Genomic DNA, 22267 nt, shown 5'->3' on the forward strand with positions numbered 1-22267 from the left:
GGTTGGTAGGATCCAGACAGTCCTCTGTAGTTCTGAGGTAGTGGTTTGGTAGGATCCAGACAGTCCTCTGTCGTTCTGAGGTAGTGGTTGGTAGACCCAGACAGTCCTCTGTAGTTCTGAGGTAGTGGTTGGTAGGATCCAGACAGTCCTCTGTAGTTCTGAGGTGGTGGTTGGTAGGATCCAGACAGTCCTCTGTAGTTCTGAGGTGGTGGTTGGTAGTGGATCCAGACAGTCCTCTGTAGTTCTGAGGTAGTGGTTGGTAGGATCCAGACAGTCCTCTGTAGTTCTGAGGTAGTGGTTGGTAGGATCCAGACAGTCCTCTGTCGTTCTAGGATCCAGACAGTCCTCTGTAGTTCTGAGGTAGTGGTTGGTAGGATCCAGACAGTCCCTCTGTAGTTCTGAGGTAGTTCTGAGGTAGTTCTGAGGTAGTTCTGAGGTAGTGGTTGGTAGGATCCAGACAGTCCTCTGTCAGTTTGAGGTAGTGGTTGCTAGGATCCAGACAGTCCTCTGTGTTCTGAGGTAGTTCTGAGGTAAGGTGTGTAGTGGCTGGTAGGATCCAGATAGTCCTCTGTCTGTGAGGTAGTTCTGAGGTAGTGGTTGTAGGATCCAGACAGTCCTCTGTAGTGAGGTAGTGGTTGGTAGGATCCAGACAGTCCTCTGTCGTTCTGAGGTAGTGGTTGGTAAGGTCCAGACAGTCCTCTGTCGTTTTCTGAGGTAGTGGTTGGTATGATCCAGACAGTCCTCTGTAGTTCTGAGGTAATGGTTGGTATGATCCAGACAGTCCTCTGTCGTTCTGAGGTAGTGCTTGGTAGGATCCAGACAGTCCTCTGTGTTCTGAGGTAGTGCTTGGTAGGATCCAGACAGTCCTCTGTCGTTCTGAGGTAGTGGTTGGTAGGATCCAGACAGTCCTCTGTAGTGGTGAGGTAGTTCTGAGGTAGTGGTTGGTAGGATCCAGACAGTCCTCTGTAGTGGTGAGGTAGTTCTGAGGTAGTGGTTGGTAGGATCCAGACAGCCTCTGTAGTGGTGAGGTAGTTCTGAGGTAGTGGTTGGTAGGATCAGACAGTCCTCTGTAGTGGTGAGGTAGTTCTGAGGTAGTGGTTGGTAGGATTCAGACAGTCCTCTGTAGTGGTGAGGTAGTTCTGAGGTAGTGGTTGGTAGGATCCAGACAGTCCTCTGTCGTTCTGAGGTAGTTCTTGGTAGGATCCAGACAGTCCTCTGTCGTTCTGAGGTAGTGGTTTGTAGGATCCAGACAGTCCTCTGTCGTTCTGAGGTAGTGGTTGGTAAGGTCCAGACAGTCCTCTGTCGTTCTGAGAAGTAGTGGTTGGTATGATCCAGACAGTCCTCTGTAGTTCTGAGGTAATGGTTGGTATGATCCAGACAGTCCTCTGTCGTTCTGAGGTAGTGCTTGGTAGGATCCAGACAGTCTCTGTCGTTCTGAGGTAGTGCTTGGTAGGATCCAGACAGTCCTCTGTCGTTCTGAGGTAGTGGTTGGTAGGATCCAGACAGTCCTCTGTAGTGGTGAGGTAGTTCTGAGGTAGTGGTTGGTAGGATCCAGACAGTCCTCTGTAGTTCTGGGGTAGTGGTTGGTAAGGTCCAGACAGTCCTCTGTAGTTCTGAGGTAGTGGTTGGTAAGATCCAGACAGTCCTCTGTAGTGGTGAGTAGTGGTTGGTAAGATCCAGACAGTCCTCTGTAGTTCTGAGGTGGTGGTTGGTAAGATCCAGACAGTCCTCTGTAGTTCTGAGGTAGTGGTTGGTAGGATCCAGACAGTCCTCTGTAGTTCTGAGGTAGTGGTTGGTAGGATCCAGACAGTCCTCTGTAGTGGTGTAGTTCTGAGGTAGTGGTTGGTAGGATTCAGACAGTCCTCTGTAGTGGTGAGGTAGTTCTGAGGTAGTGGTTGGTAGGATTCAGACAGTCCTCTGTAGTGGTGAGGTAGTTCTGAGGTAGTGGTTGGTAGGATCCAGACAGTCCTCTGTAGTGGTGAGGTAGTTCTGAGGTAGTGGTTGGTAGGATCCAGACAGTCCTCTGTCGTTCTGAGGTAGTGGTTGGTAGGATCCAGACAGTCCTCTGTAGTTCTGGTAGTGGTTGGTAGGATCCAGACAGTCCTCTGTCGTTCTGAGGTAGTTGTTGGTAGGATCCAGACAGTCCTCTGTCGTTCTGAGGTAGTTGTTGGTAGGATCCAGACAGTCCTCTGTCGTTCTGAGGTAGTGGTTGGTAGGATCCAGACAGTCCTCTGTCGTTCTGAGGTAGTGTTGGTAGGATCCAGACAGTCCTCTGTCGTTCTGAGGTAGTGGTTGGTAGGATCCAGACAGTCCTCTGTCGTTCTGAGGTAGTGGTTGGTAGGATCCAGACAGTCCTCTGTAGTTCTGAGGTAGTGGTTGGTAGGATCCAGACAGTCCTCTGTAGTTCTGAGGTAGTGGTTGGTAGGATCCAGACAGTCCTCTGTAGTGGTGAGGTAGTTCTGAGATAGTGGTTGGTAGGATCCAGACAGTCCTCTGTAGTGGTGAGGTAGTTCTGAGGTAGTGGTTGGTAGGATTCAGACAGTCCTCTGTAGTGGTGAGGTAGTTCTGAGGTAGTGGTTGGTAGGATCCAGACAGTCCTCTGTAGTGGTGAGGTAGTTCTGAGGTAGTGGTTGGTAGGATCCAGACAGTCCTCTGTAGTTCTGAGGTAGTGGTTGGTAGGATCCAGACAGTCCTCTGTAGTTCTGAGGTAGTGGTTGGTAGGATCCAGACAGTCCTCTGTCGTTCTGAGGTAGTTCTTGGTAGGATCCAGACAGTCCTCTGTCGTTCTGAGGTAGTGGTTTGGTAGGATCCAGACAGTCCTCTGTCGTTCTGAGGTAGTGGTTGGTAGGATCCAGACAGTCCTCTGTAGTGGTGAGGTAGTGGTTGGTAGGATCCAGACAGTCCTCTGTAGTTCTGAGGTAGTGGTTGGTAAGGTCCAGACAGTCCTCTGTAGTTCTGAGGTAGTGGTTGGTAAGATCCAGACAGTCCTCTGTAGTGGTGAGGTAGTGGTTGGTAAGATCCAGACAGTCCTCTGTAGTTCTGAGGTGGTGGTTGGTAAGATCCAGACAGTCCTCTGTAGTTCTGAGGTAGTGGTTGGTAGGATCCAGACAGTCCTCTGTAGTTCTGAGGTAGTGGTTGGTAGGATCCAGACAGTCCTCTGTAGTTCTGAGGTAGTGGTTGGTAGGATCCAGACAGTCCTCTGTAGTTCTGAGGTAGTGGTTGGTAGGATCCAGACAGTCCTCTGTAGTTCTGAGGTAGTGGTTGGTAGGATCCAGACAGTCCTCTGTAGTTCTGAGGTAGTGGTTGGTAGGATCCAGACAGTCCTCTGTAGTGGTGAGGTAGTTCTGAGGTAGTGGTTGGTAGGATCCAGACAGTCCTCTGTAGTGGTGAGGTAGTTCTGAGGTAGTGGTTGGTAGGATCCAGACAGTCCTCTGTCGTTCTGAGGTAGTTGTTGGTAGGATCCAGACAGTCCTCTGTCGTTTCTGAGGTAGTGGTTGGTAGGATCCAGACAGTCCTCTGTCGTTCTGAGGTAGTGGTTGGTAGGATCCAGACAGTCCTCTGTCGTTCTGAGGTAGTGGTTGGTAGGATCCAGACAGTCCTCTGTAGTTCTGAGGTAGTGGTTGGTAGGATCCAGACAGTCCTCTGTAGTTCTGAGGTAGTGGTTGGTAGGATCCAGACAGTCCTCTGTAGTGGTGAGGTAGTTCTGAGGTAGTGGTTGGTAGGATCCAGACAGTCCTCTGTCGTTCTGAGGTAGTGGTTGGTAGGATCCAGACAGTCCTCTGTAGTTCTGAGGTAGTGGTTGGTAGGATCCAGACAGTCCTCTGTCGTTCTGAGGTAGTTCTTGGTAGGATCCAGACAGTCCTCTGTCGTTCTGAGGTAGTGGTTTGGTAGGATCCAGACAGTCCTCTGTCGTTCTGAGGTAGTGGTTGGTAGGATCCAGACAGTCCTCTGTAGTGGTGAGGTAGTGGTTGGTAGGATCCAGACAGTCCTCTGTAGTTCTGAGGTAGTGGTTGGTAAGGTCCAGACAGTCCTCTGTAGTTCTGAGGTAGTGGTTGGTAAGATCCAGACAGTCCTCTGTAGTGGTGAGGTAGTGGTTGGTAGGATCCAGACAGTCCTCTGTAGTTCTGAGGTAGTGGTTGGTAGGATCCAGACAGTCCTCTGTAGTTCTGAGGTAGTGGTTGGTAGGATCCAGACAGTCCTCTGTAGTGGTGAGGTAGTTCTGAGGTAGTGGTTGGTAGGATCCAGACAGTCCTCTGTAGTGGTGAGGTAGTTCTGAGGTAGTGGTTGGTAGGATCCAGACAGTCCTCTGTAGTGGTGAGGTAGTTCTGAGGTAGTGGTTGGTAGGATCCAGACAGTCCTCTGTCGTTCTGAGGTAGTGGTTGGTAGGATCCAGACAGTCCTCTGTAGTTCTGAGGTAGTGGTTGGTAGGATCCAGACAGTCCTCTGTCGTTCTGAGGTAGTTGTTGGTAGGATCCAGACAGTCCTCTGTCGTTCTGAGGTAGTGGTTGGTAGGATCCAGACAGTCCTCTGTCGTTCTGAGGTAGTGGTTGGTAGGATCCAGACAGTCCTCTGTCGTTCTGAGGTAGTGCTTGGTAGGATCCAGAACGTCCTCTGTCGTTCTGAGGTAGTGCTTGGTAGGATCCAGACAGTCCTCTGTAGTTCTGAGGTAGTGGTTGGTAGGATCCAGACAGTCCTCTGTAGTTCTGAGGTAGTGGTTGGTAGGATCCAGACAGTCCTCTGTAGTGGTGAGGTAGTTCTGAGGTAGTGGTTGGTAGGATCCAGACAGTCCTCTGTAGTGGTGAGATAGTTCTGAGGTAGTGGTTGGTAGGATCCAGACAGTCCTCTGTAGTTCTGAGGTAGTGGTTGGTAGGATCCAGACAGTCCTCTGTCGTTCTGAGGTAGTTGTTGGTAGGATCCAGACAGTCCTCTGTCGTTCTGAGGTAGTGGTTGGTAGGATCCAGACAGTCCTCTGTCGTTCTGAGGTAGTGGTTGGTAGGATCCAGACAGTCCTCTGTCGTTCTGAGGTAGTGCTTGGTAGGATCCAGAACGTCCTCTGTCGTTCTGAGGTAGTGCTTGGTAGGATCCAGACAGTCCTCTGTAGTTCTGAGGTAGTGGTTGGTAGGATCCAGACAGTCCTCTGTAGTTCTGAGGTAGTGGTTGGTAGGATCCAGACAGTCCTCTGTAGTTCTGAGGTAGTGGTTGGTAGGATCCAGACAGTCCTCTGTAGTGGTGAGGTAGTTCTGAGGTAGTGGTTGGTAGGATCCAGACAGTCCTCTGTAGTGGTGAGGTAGTTCTGAGGTAGTGGTTGGTAGGATCCAGACAGTCCTCTGTAGTGGTGAGGTAGTTCTGAGGTAGTGGTTGGTAGGATTCAGACAGTCCTCTGTCGTTCTGAGGTAGTGGTTGGTAGGATCCAGACAGTCCTCTGTAGTTCTGAGGTAGTGGTTGGTAGGATCCAGACAGTCCTCTGTCGTTCTGAGGTAGTTCTTGGTAGGATCCAGACAGTCCTCTGTCGTTCTGAGGTAGTTCTTGGTAGGATCCAGACAGTCCTCTGTCGTTCTGAGGTAGTGGTTGGTAGGATCCAGACAGTCCTCTGTAGTTCTGAGGTAGTGGTTGGTAAGGTCCAGACAGTCCTCTGTAGTTCTGAGGTAGTGGTTGGTAAGGTCCAGACAGTCCTCTGTAGTTCTGAGGTAGTGGTTGGTAAGATCCAGACAGTCCTCTGTAGTGGTGAGGTAGTGGTTGGTAAGATCCAGACAGTCCTCTGTAGTTCTGAGGTGGTGGTTGGTAAGATCCAGACAGTCCTCTGTAGTTCTGAGGTAGTGGTTGGTAGGATCCAGACAGTCCTCTGTAGTTCTGAGGTAGTGGTTGGTAGGATCCAGACAGTCCTCTGTAGTTCTGAGGTAGTGGTTGGTAGGATCCAGACAGTCCTCTGTAGTGGTGAGGTAGTGGTTGGTAGGATTCAGACAGTCCTTTGTAGTGGTGAGGTAGTTCTGAGGTAGTGGTTGGTAGGATCCAGACAGTCCTCTGTAGTTCTGAGGTAGTGGTTGGTAGGATCCAGACAGTCCTCTGTAGTGGTGAGGTAGTTCTGAGGTAGTGGTTGGTAGGATCCAGACAGTCCTCTGTCGTTCTGAGGTAGTGGTTGGTAGGATCCAGACAGTCCTCTGTAGTTCTGAGGTAGTGGTTGGTAGGATCCAGACAGTCCTCTGTCGTTCTGAGGTAGTTGTTGGTAGGATCCAGACAGTCCTCTGTCGTTCTGAGGTAGTGGTTGGTAGGATCCAGACAGTCCTCTGTCGTTCTGAGGTAGTGGTTGGTAGGATCCAGACAGTCCTCTGTCGTTCTGAGGTAGTGGTTGGTAGGATCCAGACAGTCCTCTGTCGTTCTGAGGTAGTGGTTGGTAGGATCCAGACAGTCCTCTGTAGTTCTGAGGTAGTTCTTGGTAGGATCCAGACAGTCCTCTGTCGTTCTGAGGTAGTTCTTGGTAGGATCCAGACAGTCCTCTGTCGTTCTGAGGTAGTGGTTGGTAGGATCCAGACAGTCCTCTGTAGTGGTGAGGTAGTGGTTGGTAGGATCCAGACAGTCCTCTGTAGTTCTGAGGTAGTGGTTGGTAAGATCCAGACAGTCCTCTGTAGTGGTGAGGTAGTGGTTGGTAAGATCCAGACAGTCCTCTGTAGTTCTGAGGTGGTGGTTGGTAAGATCCAGACAGTCCTCTGTAGTTCTGAGGTAGTGGTTGGTAGGATCCAGACAGTCCTCTGTAGTTCTGAGGTAGTGGTTGGTAGGATCCAGACAGTCCTCTGTCGTTCTGAGGTAGTGGTTGGTAGGATCCACAGTCCTCTGTCGTTCTGAGGTAGTGGTTGGTAGGATCCAGACAGTCCTCTGTAGTGGTGAGGTAGTTCTGAGGTAGTGGTTGGTAGGATCCAGACAGTCCTCTGTAGTTCTGAGTTAGTGGTTGGTAGGATCCAGACAGTCCTCTGTCGTTCTGAGGTAGTGGTTGGTAGGATCCACAGTCCTCTGTCGTTCTGAGGTAGTGGTTGGTAGGATCCACAGTCCTCTGTCGTTCTGAGGTAGTGGTTGGTAGGATCCAGACAGTCCTCTGTAGTTCTGAGGTAGTGGTTGGTAGGATCCAGACAGTCCTCTGTCGTTCTGAGGTAGTGGTTGGTAGGATCCAGACAGTCCTCTGTCGTTCTGAGGTAGTTCTGAGGTAGTTCTGAGGTAGTGGTTGGTAGGATCCAGACAGTCCTCTGTAGTGGTGAGGTAGTTCTGAGGTAGTGGTTGGTAGGATCCAGACAGTCCTCTGTAGTGGTGAGGTAGTGGTTGGTAGGATTCAGACAGTCCTCTGTAGTGGTGAGGTAGTTCTGAGGTAGTGGTTGGTAGGATCCAGACAGTCCTCTGTAGTGGTGAGGTAGTTCTGAGGTAGTGGTTGGTAGGATCCAGACAGTCCTCTGTAGCGGTGAGGTAGTTCTGAGGTAGTGGTTGGTAGGATCCAGACAGTCCTCTGTCGTTCTGAGGTAGTGGTTGGTAGGATCCAGACAGTCCTCTGTAGTTCTGAGGTAGTGGTTGGTAGGATCCAGACAGTCCTCTGTCGTTCTGAGGTAGTTCTTGGTAGGATCCAGACAGTCCTCTGTCGTTCTGAGGTAGTGGTTTGGTAGGATCCAGACAGTCCTCTGTCGTTCTGAGGTAGTGGTTTGGTAGGATCCAGACAGTCCTCTGTCGTTCTGAGGTAGTGGTTGGTAGGATCCAGACAGTCCTCTGTAGTGGTGAGGTAGTGGTTGGTAGGATCCAGACAGTCCTCTGTAGTTCTGAGGTAGTGGTTGGTAGGATCCAGACAGTCCTCTGTAGTTCTGAGGTAGTGGTTGGTAAGGTCCAGACAGTCCTCTGTAGTTCTGAGGTAGTGGTTGGTAAGATCCAGACAGTCCTCTGTAGTTCTGAGGTAGTGGTTGGTAAGATCCAGACAGTCCTCTGTAGTGGTGAGGTGGTGGTTGGTAAGATCCAGACAGTCCTCTGTAGTTCTGAGGTAGTGGTTGGTAGGATCCAGACAGTCCTCTGTAGTTCTGAGGTAGTGGTTGGTAGGATCCAGACAGTCCTCTGTAGTGGTGAGGTAGTTCTGAGGTAGTTCTGAGGTAGTGGTTGGTAGGATCCAGACAGTCCTCTGTAGTGGTGAGGTAGTTCTGAGGTAGTGGTTGGTAGGATCCAGACAGTCCTCTGTAGTTCTGAGGTAGTTCTGAGGTAGTGGTTGGTAGGATCCAGACAGTCCTCTGTAGTTCTGAGGTAGTTCTGAGGTAGTGGTTGGTAGGATCCAGACAGTCCTCTGTCGTTCTGAGGTAGTTCTGAGGTAGTGGTTGGTAGGATCCAGACAGTCCTCTGTAGTTCTGAGGTAGTGGTTGGTAGGATCCACAGTCCTCTGTCGTTCTGAGGTAGTGGTTGGTAGGATCCAGACAGTCCTCTGTAGTTCTGAGGTAGTGGTTGGTAGGATCCAGACAGTCCTCTGTAGTTCTGAGGTAGTTCTGAGGTAGTTCTGAGGTAGTGGTTGGTAGGATCCAGACAGTCCTCTAGTGGTGAGGTAGTTCTGAGGTAGTGGTTGGTAGGATCCAGACAGTCCTCTGTAGTTCTGAGGTAGTGGTTGGTAGGATCCAGACAGTCCTCGGTAGTTCTGAGGTAGTGGTTGGTAGGATCCAGACAGTCCTCTGTAGTTCTGAGGTAGTTCTGAGGTAGTTCTGAGGTAGTGGTTGGTAGGATCCAGACAGTCCTCTAGTGGTGAGGTAGTTCTGAGGTAGTGGTTGGTAGGATCCAGACAGTCCTCTGTAGTTCTGAGGTAGTGGTTGGTAGGATCCAGACAGTCCTCTGTAGTTCTGAGGTAGTTCTGAGGTAGTGGTTGGTAGGATCCAGACAGTCCTCTGTCGTTCTGAGGTAGTTCTGAGGTAGTGGTTGGTAGGATCCAGACAGTCCTCGGTAGTTCTGAGGTAGTGGTTGGTAGGATCCAGACAGTCCTCTGTAGTTCTGAGGTAGTTCTGAGGTAGTTCTGAGGTAGTGGTTGTATTCCCCTGCTCAGTCGTTGCATCGTCAACCAATGGTTGTGTGCTCTGTCAACGACTGCATTTGGGCACTAGATTGACGTAGTTTATGTTACACACCTATCCAGGTATCAGGTTGTTGTATCCTATGATGAGGTTAGCTGATCTGTGGGGAAAACTGTGGAAGACACATTTCAGTTGAATGCATATAGTTGTACAACAGACTAGGTATCTCCTTCCTCCTCCCGACTGCATTGCAGACCTCATTGCCAGATCTCACAATCCCTGGATCAGCTGAACGCATACATAGTGTTCAGACCTCTACTCTTCCACATTTTGTTACAGCCTTATTCTAAGATGAATTTCTCTCTCCTCTCTCCAGGCATGGTGGGTTCTACACGGTAGAGGTCAGCCAGGTCTTCGAGTGGTGTCTCTGAACATGAACTTCTGTGCCAGGGAAAATTACTGGCTGATGGTCAACTCTACTGACCCTGCTAACCAGCTCCAGTGGCTGATCCACATACTACAGGCCAGTGAAGAGAAGGGAGAGAGGGTGAGGAGAGAACCCACTCCACTGTCTGGTCCATATACTACAGGCCAGTGAGGAGAGAGTGATAACCCACTCCACTGTCTGGTCAATATACTGCAGACCAGTGAGGAGAGAGTGATAACCCACTCCACTGTCTGGTCAATATACTACAGGCCAGTGAGGAGAGTGATGACCCACTCCACTGTCTGGTCAATATACTGCAGACCAATGAGGAGAGAGTGATAACCCACTCTACTGTCTGGTCAATATACTGCAGACCAGTGAGGAGAGAGTGATAACCCACTCCACTGTCTGGTCAATATACTGCAGACCAGTGAGGAGAGAGTGATAACCCACTCCGCTGTCTGGTCAATATACTGCAGACCAGTGAGGAGAGTGTGATAACCCACTCCACTGTCTGGTCAATATACTACAGACCAGTGAGGAGAGGTGATAACCCACTCCACTGTCTGGTCAATATACTGCAGACCAGTGAGGAGAGTGTGATAACCCACTTCACTGTCTGGTCAATATACTACAGGCCAGTGAGGAGAGGGAGTGATAACCCACTCCACTGTCTGGTCAATATACTACAGACCAATGAGGAGAGGGTGATAACCCACTCTACTTTCTGGTCAATATACTGCAGGCTACAGACGGGAGGAGGATTTGGGAAGGAGGGAGTGAGGGTTGAGAATAGGGGTGTAACTAACCTATAACCATTGTATCTTTCTCTCTCATGGCTCTCACTGTCCCCCTTGTCTCTGTCTCACTGGGTCCCCCTTGTCTCGCTGGGTCCCCCTCCCCCTTGTCTCGCTGGGTCCCCCTCTCCCTTGTCTCGCTGGGTCCCCCTCTCCCTTGTCTCGCTGGGTCCCCCTCTCCCTTGTCTCGCTGGGTCCCCCTCTCCCTTGTCTCGCTGGGTCCCCCTCTCCCTTGTCTCGCTGGGTCCCCCTCTCCCTTGTCTCGCTGGGTCCCCCTCTCCCTTGTCTCTGTCTCAGGTCCACATCATCGGTCACATCCCCCCTGGTCTCTGTTTGAGCAGCTGGAGTTGGAACTACTACCACATCATCAACCGGTAGGAAGAGATGGTCAGGGATGCGAAATTCGCCATTTTGAATCCAATATAGGGGACCTAAGTGATTCGTGTAGATCCCGATGGGAAGTTTGGGGGGGGTTGAGTTACGGGAAGGAGGCTGGGGTCTTAGAATCACTATTGGCTGTCAGTGAATGAGTGATGTGCGTTTGGACCAATCCCGGCTGTTTCCAAGGCTCAGCCAGTCGTTCACATGACAACAGAACGCAGCGCCCGACTGAAAGAAGAGACTTGTCCCGTTACAGCAGTGCGTCTCCTGAACGGTAACTGAGGCAACGGTAGGTGAGAGACCGGGCGAGGCAGCGGTAGGTGAGAGAGACCGGGCGGGCAACGGTGCTTTTTTGTGCGAATGCGCTTGTTAAATCACCCGTTTGGCGAAGTAGGCTATGATTCGATGATAAATTAACAGGCACCGCATTGATTATTTGCAACACAGGACAAGCTAGTTAAACTAGTAATATCCTCAACCATGTGTAGTTAACTAGTGATTATGTTAAGATAAGTTAGCTAGCTAACAACTTAACTTGGCTCCTTGTTGCACTCACATAACAGGTGGTCAGCCTGCCACTCAGTCTCCTCGTGGAGTGCAATGGAATCGGAATCCAAAAATGCCCATTGTAATGAACTTAAAATCAGCCCTAATTAATCAGTCATGCCGATTAACATTGGCTTTCTTTACATTTTTTTTTTTTTTAGCTGCGAGTTAGGTTCACATTAACCACTTATTTGACACAGACTGATCATGTAGATTATAGTATTTTGTTTTACTTAGTTAAACCCTGTGTTTCCCCCTAGCAGGGATTTGTTTTGCGTGTTTGAAAAAGTATCACCATTTTGGACCCTCGCCAGTTGGCATCACTGTCTGCGTGTGTTCATGTAACAGTTCTCTTATCCTTGGTAGCCACTGCATGCAGAGGCACCGCCATGGGTGGGCCTGGGAGGGCATAGGCCCATCTACTTTGGAGCCAATCAGAATGAGGTTTTTTTCCCCCCACAAAAGGACTTTCTATTACATACAGAAATATTCCTCAGTTTCATCAACTGTCAGGGTGGCTGGTCTCAGACGATCCCACATGTGATGAAGCTGGACGTGGAGGTCCTAGGTTGGCGTGGTTGTGAGGCCGGTTGGATGTCCTACCCTTCTGTAGCACAGTTGGTAGAGCATGGCGCTTGTAACGTCAGGGTAGTGGTTTCGATTCGGGACCACCCATACGTAGAATGTATGCACACATGACTGTAAGTCGCTTTGGACAAAAGCGTCTGCTAAATGGCATATATTATTATTATATATTAAAATTCTCTAAAATGACCTATGTTCGAAATTCTGAAACAGCTCTGGTGGACATTCCTGCAGTCGGCATGCCTCAACTTGAGACATCTGTGGCATCGTGTTGTGTGACAAAAACATGTGTTTTTTTTTTTAATTGTTCAGTGTGTTCCAGCCTGGGGTTATATAATCTACTCGTGTTGAGAGTGAGAGATAATATATATGTATTAAAAATCCCAGACTGGTACCAATCTGTCAGTTAATTTATTTTATATAGTCATGTGGACTCCAGACCACATTCAGTTCTGTCACTGGTTCTCACACCTCTCCTCAGGGACCCGTTCCTGAGAACACCAACTAACCAGCAAGCCCTTGACTAGATTAACCCCGGTGAGCTAGTTCAGGGCTTCAACAAAATAGTCCAAGTCTTTTCCTGAGGGAGAGGTTTATGAACTAGTTCTTTCTGACTGTAGTTATGGATCAGATTTGTTCTGCTGTGGGTGGTTTTAATGTGTCCGTCTGTGTCTAGGTATGAGGGTACGATCACAGGTCAGTTCTTCGGCCACACACATGGATGAGTTTCAGATGTTTTATGATGAGGCGACGATGACTAGGGCTGTGGGCGTGGCCTTCATCGCTCCCTCCATCACCACCTATGTCAACCTCAACCCAGGTACATGCGCGCGCACGCACACCTCCAACCCGGGTCAGACTCTATAGCCACCGATTGCCAGACCCCTGCCCTAACATCCCCTCACCCCACACACCTCCAACCCGGGTCAGACTCTATAGCCACCGATTGCCAGACCCCTGCCCTAACATCCCCTCACCCACACACCTCCAACCCGGGTCAGACTCTATAGCCACCGATTGCCAGACCCCTGCCCTAACATCCCCTCACCCCACACACCTCCAACCCGGGTCAGACTCTATAGCCACCGATTGCCAGACCCCTGCCCTAACATCCCTCACCCACACACACCTCCAACCCGGGTCAGACTCTATAGCCACCGATTGCCAGACCCCTGCCCTAACATCCCCTCACCCCACACACACCTCCAACCCGGGTCAGACTCTATAGCCACCGATTGCCAGACCCCTGCCCTAACATCCCCTCACCCACACACACCTCCAACCCGGGTCAGACTCTATAGCCACCGATTGCCAGACCCCTGCCCTAACATCCCCTCACCCACACACACCTCCAACCCGGGTCAGACTCTATAGCCACCGATTGCCAGACCCCTGCCCTAACATCCCCTCACCCACACACACCTCCAACCCGGGTCAGACTCTATAGCCACCGATTGCCAGACCCCTGCCCTAACATCCCCTCACCCACACACACCTCCAACCCGGGTCAGACTCTATAGCCACCGATTGCCAGACCCCTGCCCTAACATCCCCTCACCCACTCACACCTCCAACCCGGGTCAGACTCTATAGCCACCGATTGCCAGACCCCTGCCCTAACATCCCCTCACCCACACACCTCCAACCCAGGTCAGACTCTATAGCCACCGATTGCCAGACCCCTGCCCTAACATCCCCTCACCCACACACCTCCAACCCGGGGCAGACTCTATAGCCACCGATTGCCAGACCCCTGCCCTAACATCCCCTCACCCCACACACCTCCAACCCGGGTCAGACTCTATAGCCACCGATTGCCAGACCCCTGCCCTAACATCCCCTCACCCACACACACCTCCAACCCGGGTCAGACTCTATAGCCACCGATTGCCAGACCCCTGCCCTAACATCCCCTCACCCACACACACCTCCAACCCGGGTCAGACTCTATAGCCACCGATTGCCAGACCCCTGCCCTAACATCCCCTCACCCACACACCTCCAACCCGGGTCAGACTCTATAGCCACCGTGCCAGACCCCTGCCCTAACATCCCCTCACCCACACACACCTCCAACCCGGGTCAGACTCTATAGCCACCGATTGCCAGACCCCTGCCCTAACATCCCCTCACCCACTCACACCTCCAACCCGGGTCAGACTCTATAGCCACCGATTGCCAGACCCCTGCCCTAACATCCCTCACCCACGCACACCTCCAACCCAGGTCAGACTCTATAGCCACCGATTGCCAGACCCCTGCCCTAACATCCCCTCACCCACTCACACCTCCAACCCGGGTCAGACTCTATAGCCACCGATTGCCAGACCCCTGCCCTAACATCCCCTCACACACACACACCTCCAACCCGGGTCAGACTCTATAGCCACCGATTGCCAGACCCCTGCCCTAACATCCCCTCACACACACACACACCTCCAACCCGGGTCAGACTCTATAGCCACCGATTGCCAGACCCCTGCCCTAACATCCCCTCACCCACGCACACCTCCAACCCGGGTCAGACTCTATAGCCACCGATTGCCAGACCCCTGCCCTAACATCCCCTCACCCACGCACACCTCCAACCCGGGTCAGACTCTATAGCCACCGATTGCCAGACCCCTGCCCTAACATCCCCTCACCCACACTGGAATTTGTTGCCTCTCAATCAGAATGTATGGTCTCTTCTACTCTGTCACGAAGACAAGATCTCAAACTGTTGTATAGTCATGTACTAGAGACAGAAAACAAATCATAGAGCTTCTCTAAATGTTTCCGGTTGCCAGGTTACCGGGTCTACCTGGTCGACGGTAACTACAAGGGCAGTTCCCGGTTTGTTCTGGACCATGAGACGTATATCTTAAACCTTACAGAGGCTAACCGACAGCCTGAAGGGGGGTTCTCCTCCCTGCTCCCCACCACCTCACAACACGCCATCTTCCACCCTGACCCAAACCCCAAATGGACCCTCCTCTACCGTGCTTCTGAAGCCTACGGCGTCTCATCCCTGTTCCCGTCGGACTGGGACGGGCTAATCAGGACCTTCCTCCAGGACGACCGTGTGTTTCAGCGGTTCTGGTACTTCAGACATAAAGGCCATGTGTCAGAGCCCTGTATAGACGCCTGTAAGACAACCGTTATCTGTTTCCTACGTTCAGGCAGATATGACGAGCTGGAGCAGTGTGACCTGTTGGAGTTCGGGGGAGATATGGTTTCAGCTGTTAGGAAGACACTGTGTTGAACAGAGATATGGGGGGGGGTTGGTAACTTTGAATGTCTGTCATGTTGTCACCAACTGTTCAAGACATTGAATGTGATTCTGGGTAAGTGAAATGTCATGGAACACTGGTTGAACCAAAAGAACCAGACCATCAACCAGTCTGTCCAATCAGTATCTGCGTTGTCAGAGGACATTTACTGCTAGTGAATGTCAAAAATAATGGGAGAGGGGGAAACGATGTTTTCAAGTTGTTTTTACAAAGACAGAACGTTGAATCTCTTCACTGAGGAGTTGAGTCCTGAAGTGTTCCTAGTGAAGTCTCCAAAGGGTTTCATTGATAGTTACTGCATTCATTTAGCCTAATAGATTTCATCACGTTGCGACAGAGTTGAAGGTGTCTGCTTGCTCAGCCCGGGGGCGTTTTCGGAATGACTGAAGGGGAAGAAGAGCAGCAGCTGGAGAAATTAAGTCAGTATTTTGGTGTGATGTTTTCCCCAGAATGAGATTCGACTTCGGTTGTTGCCTGTCGCATCCACTAGTTGCTTAGCAACCAGTTTACATTGATGAACTGGTTACTTAGATTAAGGCCAGGATTCAATCCATTGTTAGCTATGTGCCATTTAAAAAAAATAAAAAAAGGTAATTTTCTGATTTTTGAGCTGAGAAATAGAGTTTTCTGGTCAATGCTGTCTCTCTCTCAACATGGGAACACTGCCGTTTTCTCAGAAGGCGCATAACTGACAGTATGATCAGAATCTCGGGTCTTAATTTTCTGGTTTTGTGAAAGCTGTTTTAAGAACTGGTGTCCAAATTTTATTCTTGAACCATTTTCAGCTCTATTGGTCTTCAGTGAGTTGTTTTGCACATGTTGTGAAATGATACTGGTGATTTTCAGAGTCTACTACACCAACTTCCACTCTCATTCAGCACTTTAATTTCTGGATTGTCCTGTGTGTGTGTGTGTGTGTAACATGTCTGTAATTATTAAAAAGATGAACATTTTTGTGAATAAAGATGCATTTTGAGATTTACTTTAATTCGTTGCCTTTTCTGGCCCAGTGAGTGGAAAGAAGTGGAGGGTGCTGAATCGAGATCGTGATTATCATTGAAAGGGTGCAAAGCTCACCATTGTTTTTATTGATACAACTATATTATGGTTGAAATTTCAGCCTTAATCAGAACTTGAGTCAAAAAGTGGCTAGTTCATATCGGTCTCGACGCTGAGAGATGTCTAAAGGCCGGGACCGGAGAGAAACCTCTGTCCTGTGGAGTTCACAAAGCATATTGCATGGTCAAGCAAGGTAATGTTTAAGACTACCAGAAAATAACAAGGTAGCAAAGAGAACAGGAGCTGCCTCCACTATTCCAACTTCATTAGACTGACTAAAACACACAACAATTAAGTCCACTCAACATGAGCTAAATATCGTATTGTTTTGTGTAAAAAAAATAATAATAATTGTCTCAAGCCAATGCCATGGTGACACTCATAGTACAAGCTTTTTATGTTGTCCTAGGCTACCTGGCTAAAATGCTCGCTAGCCTAACTTTAATGGGCAAAAATACGCCAGGCCGGCTAGTTAACATTTAGCCTTCTACATATTGACCTTCCATCCTCTCAGGAGCACAACAATGTATGAATTAATGGCTGGATCAGAATCGCCTTTAATAATCATTGGCCAGTACGGAGAATTAAGGAAAACCACAAGTCCAAATCCCTATCTCCATCCATGGCTAATTTAGGAAAGGGATGATTTTTAGCTAGCTAACAAGATGAAACAATTATTTTTTCAATCAGTAATGATGTTTGGTTTCTGAGGCGATTTGTCTGAAGTCAAATCTAAACTGGCTTCCTTTTCTTTTTTTGTGAGTGCCAGGACCATCCACAGCTGAGTTCACTCAGCTTTACTCTTTTTTAAATGTTAACAGCTTGCTTGAGGCCAGATGCTTGCTTATCTTGCATTCAATGCTATGGGGGACGGCATCAGATACACAGACTGAGGTGCTGTTGTGTTCTCTACAGACTGAGACAGAGGTGCTGTTGTGTTCTCTACAGACTGAGACAGAGGTGCTGTTGTGTTCTCTACAGCCTGAGACAGAGGTGCTGTTGTGTTCTCTACAGCCTGAGACAGAGGTGCTGTTGTGTTCTCTACAGCCTGAGACAGAGGTGCTGTTGTGTTCTCTACAGCCTGAGACAGAGGTGCTGTTGTGTTCTCTACAGCCTGAGACAGAGGTGCTGTTGTGTTCTCTACAGCCTGAGACAGAGGTGCTGTTGTGTTCTCTACAGCCTGAGACAGAGGTGCTGTTGTGTTCTCTACAGCCTGAGACAGAGGTGCTGTTGTGTTCTCTACAGCCTGAGACAGAGGTGCTGTTGTGTTCTCTACAGCCTGAGACAGAGGTGCTGTTGTGTTCTCTACAGCCTGAGACAGAGGTGCTGTTGTGTTCTCTACAGCCTGAGACAGAGGTGCTGTTGTGTTCTCTACAGCCTGAGACAGAGGTGCTGTTGTGTTATCTACAGACTGAGAGGTGCTGTTGTGTTCTCTACAGACTGAGGTGCTGTTGTGTTCTCTACAGACAGAGAGGTGCTGTTGTGTTCTCTACACAGACTGAGAGGTGCTGTTGTGTTCTCTACATAGATGGTTGGTCCTACGGTAGCACGTCCGGTGAACAGGTCAGGATTCCAAAGCCGCAGGCAGAACAGTTGAAACTGGAGCAGCAGCACGGCCAGGTGGACTGGGGACAGCAAGGAGTCATCATGCCAGGTAGTCCTGAGGCATGGTCCTACGGCTCAGGTCCTCTGAGAGAGGGTATACTTAAATTCACACAGGACACCGGATAAGACCGGAGAAGTACTCCAGATAACAAACTGACCCTAGCCCCCTGACAAACTACTGCAGCATAAATACTGGGGACTGAGACGGGAGGGGTCAGGAGACACTGTGGCCCCATCCGATGATACCCCCGGACAGGACCAAACAGATATAACCCCACCCACTTTGCCAAAGCACAGCCTCCACACCACTAGAGGGATATCTTCAACCACCAACTTACCATCCTGAGACAAGGCCGAGTATAGCCCACAAAGATCTCCGCCACGGCACAACCCAAAGGGGGTGCCAACCCAGACAGGAAGATCACATCAGTGACTACCCACTCAAGTGACGCACCCCTCCAAGGGACGGCATGAAAGAGCCCCAGTAAGCCAGTGACTCAGCCCCTGTAATAGGGTTAGAGGCAGAGAATCCCAGTGGAAAGAGGGGAACTGGCCAGGCAGAGACGGCAAGGGCGGTTCATTGCTCCAGAGCCTTTCCGTTCACCTTCCCACTCCTGGGCCAGACTACACTCAATCATATGACCCACTGAAGAGATGAGTCTTCAGTAAAGACTTAAAGGTTGAGACCGAGTTTGCGTCTCTGACATGGGTAGGCAGACCGTTCCATAAAAATGCAGCTCTATAGGAGAAAGCCCTGCCTCCAGCTGTTTGCTTAGAAATTCTATGGACAATTAGGAGGCCTCCGTCTTGTGACTGTAGCGTACGTGTAGGTATGTACGGCAGGACCAAATCAGAGAGATACATGGGCTTGCTCCTACCTAATGCTTTGTAGGTTAGCAGTAAAACCTTGAAATCAGTCCTTGCCTTGACAGGAAGTCAGTGTAGGGAGGCTACCACTGGAGTAATACGATAAATTGTTTTGGGTTCTTGTCAGGATTCTAGCAGCTATATTTAGCACTAACTGAAGTGTATTTAGTGCTTTATCCGGGTAGCCGGAAAGTAGAGCATTGCAGTAGTCTAATCTAGAAGTGACAAAAGCATGGATTAATTTTTATGCATCATTTTTGGACAGAAAGTTTCTGATTTTTGCAATGTTACGTAGATGGATTTTTGTTTTCTTCCTTGAAACAGTGTTGATATGTTCGTCAAAAGAGAGATCAGGGTCCAGAGTAACGCCGAGGTCCTTCACAATTTTATTTGAGACGACTGTACAACCATTAAGAGTAATTGTCAGATTCAACAGAAGATCTCTTTGTTTCTTGGGACTAGAACAAGCATCTCTGTTTTGTCTGAGTTTAAAAGTAGAAAGTTTGCAGCCATCCACTTCCTTATGTCTGAAACACAGGCTTCCAGCGAGGGCAATTTTGGGGCTTCACCATGTTTCATTGAAATGTACAGCTGTGTGTCATCCGCAAAGCAGTGAAAGTTAACATTATGTTTTCGAATGACATCCCCAAGAGGTCAAATATAGTGAAAACAATAGTGGTCCTAAAACGGAACCTTGAGGAACACCAACATTTACAGTTGATTTGTCAAAGGACAAACCATTCACAGAGACAAACTGATATCGTTCCGACAGATAAGATACAGACCAGAATTTGTCTGTGGAGGCCAATTTGGGTTTCCAATCTCTCCAAAAGAATCTGGTGAACGATGGTATCAAAAGCAGCACTAAGGTTTAGGAGCGCGAGGACAGATGCAGAGATCCGGTCTGACGGCATTAAAAGGACATTTACCACCTTCACAAGTGCAGTTTCAGTGCTATGATGGGGTCTAAAACCAGACTGAAGCATTTCGTATACATTGTTTGTCAGAGGAATGGAAGATTCGATAAGGGCCGATTCGTTTTTTAAAATATTTTCTGGTCAAGGTTTGGCTTTTTCAAGAGAGGCTTTATTACTGCCACTTTTAGTGAGTTTGGTACACATCCGGTGGATAGAGAGCCGTTTATTATGTTGAACATAGGAGGGCCAAGCACAGGAAGTAGCTCTTTCAGTAGTTTAGTTGGAATAGGGTCTGGTATGCAGCTTGACGGTTTAGAGGCCATGATTATTTTCATCATTGTGTCAAGAGATATAGTACTAACACACTTGGGTGTCTCTCTTGATCCTCGGTCCTGGCAGAGTTGTGCAGACTCAGGACAACTGAGCTTTGAAGGAATACGCAGATTTAAAGAGGAGTCCGTAATTTGCTTTCTAATAATCATTTCCTCAAAGAAGTTCATGAATGTATTACTGCTGAAGTGAAAGCCATCCTCTCTTGGGGAATGCTGGTTACATTTGCGACAGTATCAAAAATCAATTTGGCTCGTCACTTTACTCCTACCTACAGTATACTGCTGTTACTGTCTATCTATCCTTTACCCCTACCTACAGTATACTGCTGTTACTGTCTATTATCTATCCTTTTCCCCTACCTACAGTATACTACTGTTACTGTCTCATCTATCCTTTTCCCCTACCTACAGTATACTGCTGTTACTGTCTATTATCTATCCTTTTCCCTACCTACAGTATACTGCTGTTACTGTCTATTATCTATCCTTTTCCCCTACCTACAGTATACTGCTGTTACTGTCTATCTATCCTTTACCCCTACCTACAGTATACTGCTGTTACTGTCTATTATCTATCCTTTTCCCCTACCTACAGTATACTGCTGTTACTGTCTATTATCTATCCTTTACCCCTACCTACAGTATACTGCTGTTACTGTCTATTATCTATCCTTTACCCCTACCTACAGTATAGTGCTGTTACTGTCTATTATCTATCCTTTACCCCTACCTACAGTATACTGCTGTTACTGTCTATTATCTATCCTTTACCCCTACCTACAGTATACTGCTGTTACTGTCTATTATCTATCATTTACCCCTACCTACAGTATACTGCTGTTACTGTCTATCTATAATTTACCCCTACCTACAGTATACTGCTGTTACTGTCTATTATCTATCATTTACCCCTACCTACAGTATACTGCTGTTACTGTCTATCTATAATTTACCCCTACCTACAGTATACTACTGTTACTGTCTTATCTATCCTTTACCCCTACCTACAGTATACTGCTGTTACTGTCTACTATCTATCCTTTACCCCTACCTACAGTATACTGCTGTTACTGTCTACTATCTATCCTTTACCCCTACCTACAGTATACTGCTGTTACTGTCTACTATCTATCCTTTACCCCTACCTACAGTATACTGCTGTTACTGTCTACTATCTATCCTGTTGTCTAGTGACTTTATCGCTACCTATATGTGCACATCGACTCAGTACTGGTACTCCCTGTATATAGCCATGTTATTACCTGGTACTCCCTGTATATAACCATGTTATTACCTGGTACTTCCTGTATATAACCATGTTATTACCTGGTACTCCCTGTATATAACCATGTTATTACCTGGTACTTCCTGTATATAACCATGTTATTACCTGGTACTCCCTGTATATAGCCATGTTATTACCTGGTACTCCCTGTATATAACCATGTTATTACCTGGTACTCCCTGTATATAGCCATGTTATTACCTGGTACTCCCTGTATATAACCATGTTATTACCTGGTACTTCCTGTATATATCCATGCTATTACCTGGTACTCCCTGTATATAGCCATGTTATTACCTGGTACTCCCTGTATATAACCATGTTATTACCTGGTACTCCTGTATATAGCCATGTTATTACCTCCCTGTATATAGCCATGTTATTACCTGGTACTCCCTGTATATAGCCATGTTATTACCTGGTACTCCCTGTATATAGCCATGTTATTACCTGGTACTCCCTGTATATAACCATGTTATTACCTGGTACTCCCTGTATATAACCATGTTATTACCTGGTACTCCCTGTATGTAACCATGTTATTACCTGGTACTCCCTGTATATAACCATGTTATTACCTGGTACTCCCTGTATATGGCCATGTTATTACCTGGTACTCCCTGTATATAACCATGTTATTACCTGGTACTCCCTGTATATAACCATGTTATTACCTGGTACTCCCTGTATGTAACCATGTTATTACCTGGTACTCCCTGTATGTAACCATGTTATTACCTGGTACTCCCTGTATATAACCATGTTATTACCTGGTACTCCCTGTATATAGCCATGTTATTACCTGGTACTCCCTGTATATAGCCATGTTATTACCTCCCTGTATATAACCATGTTATTACCTGGTACTCCCTGTATATAGCCATGTTATTACCTGGTACTCCCTGTATATAACCATGTTATTACCTGGTACTTCCTGTATATAACCATGTTATTACCTGGTACTCCCTGTATATAGCCATGTTATTACCTGGTACTCCCTGTATATAGCCATGTTATTACCTGGTACTCCCTGTATATAGCCATGTTATTACCTGGTACTCCCTGTATATAGCCATGTTATTACCTGGTACTCCCTGTATATAGCCATGTTATTACCTGGTACTCCCTGTATATAACCATGTTATTACCTGGTACTCCCTGTATATAACCATGTTATTACCTG

General features: G+C 48.3%; 1 protein-coding gene and 1 long non-coding RNA gene across 16 annotated transcripts in view; one reads left to right on the plus strand and one right to left on the minus strand.

The window, feature by feature from the left end:
• The window catches only part of LOC127920654 (sphingomyelin phosphodiesterase-like), a 32908-nt gene extending 16901 nt beyond the window's left edge, over window positions 1-16007 (plus strand). The window contains 6 exon segments of the mRNA XM_052504660.1: window positions 9388-9413; window positions 9416-9558; window positions 10533-10609; window positions 12424-12465; window positions 12467-12567; window positions 14537-16007. Coding sequence (XP_052360620.1) covers window positions 9388-9413; window positions 9416-9558; window positions 10533-10609; window positions 12424-12465; window positions 12467-12567; window positions 14537-14991 — 844 coding nt within the window. The 3' untranslated portion in view covers window positions 14992-16007.
• Window positions 12443-14530, minus strand: LOC127920655 (uncharacterized). Of its 15 annotated transcripts, none has more exons than XR_008106808.1 (5): window positions 14330-14530; window positions 14034-14108; window positions 13530-13746; window positions 12949-13242; window positions 12655-12732 (listed from the first exon to the last, which is right to left on the minus strand). It is a non-coding gene; the product is annotated as an uncharacterized LOC127920655 (long non-coding RNA). The 15 variants fall into 15 exon arrangements; XR_008106807.1 differs by having other exon boundaries at window positions 14257-14530; XR_008106801.1 differs by having other exon boundaries at window positions 14184-14530.
• Window positions 16008-22267: the final 6260 nt, after the last annotated feature.

Source organism: Oncorhynchus keta, unplaced genomic scaffold (assembly GCF_023373465.1).
Source record: "Oncorhynchus keta strain PuntledgeMale-10-30-2019 unplaced genomic scaffold, Oket_V2 Un_contig_2019_pilon_pilon, whole genome shotgun sequence".
Lineage (NCBI taxonomy): Eukaryota > Metazoa > Chordata > Actinopteri > Salmoniformes > Salmonidae > Oncorhynchus > Oncorhynchus keta.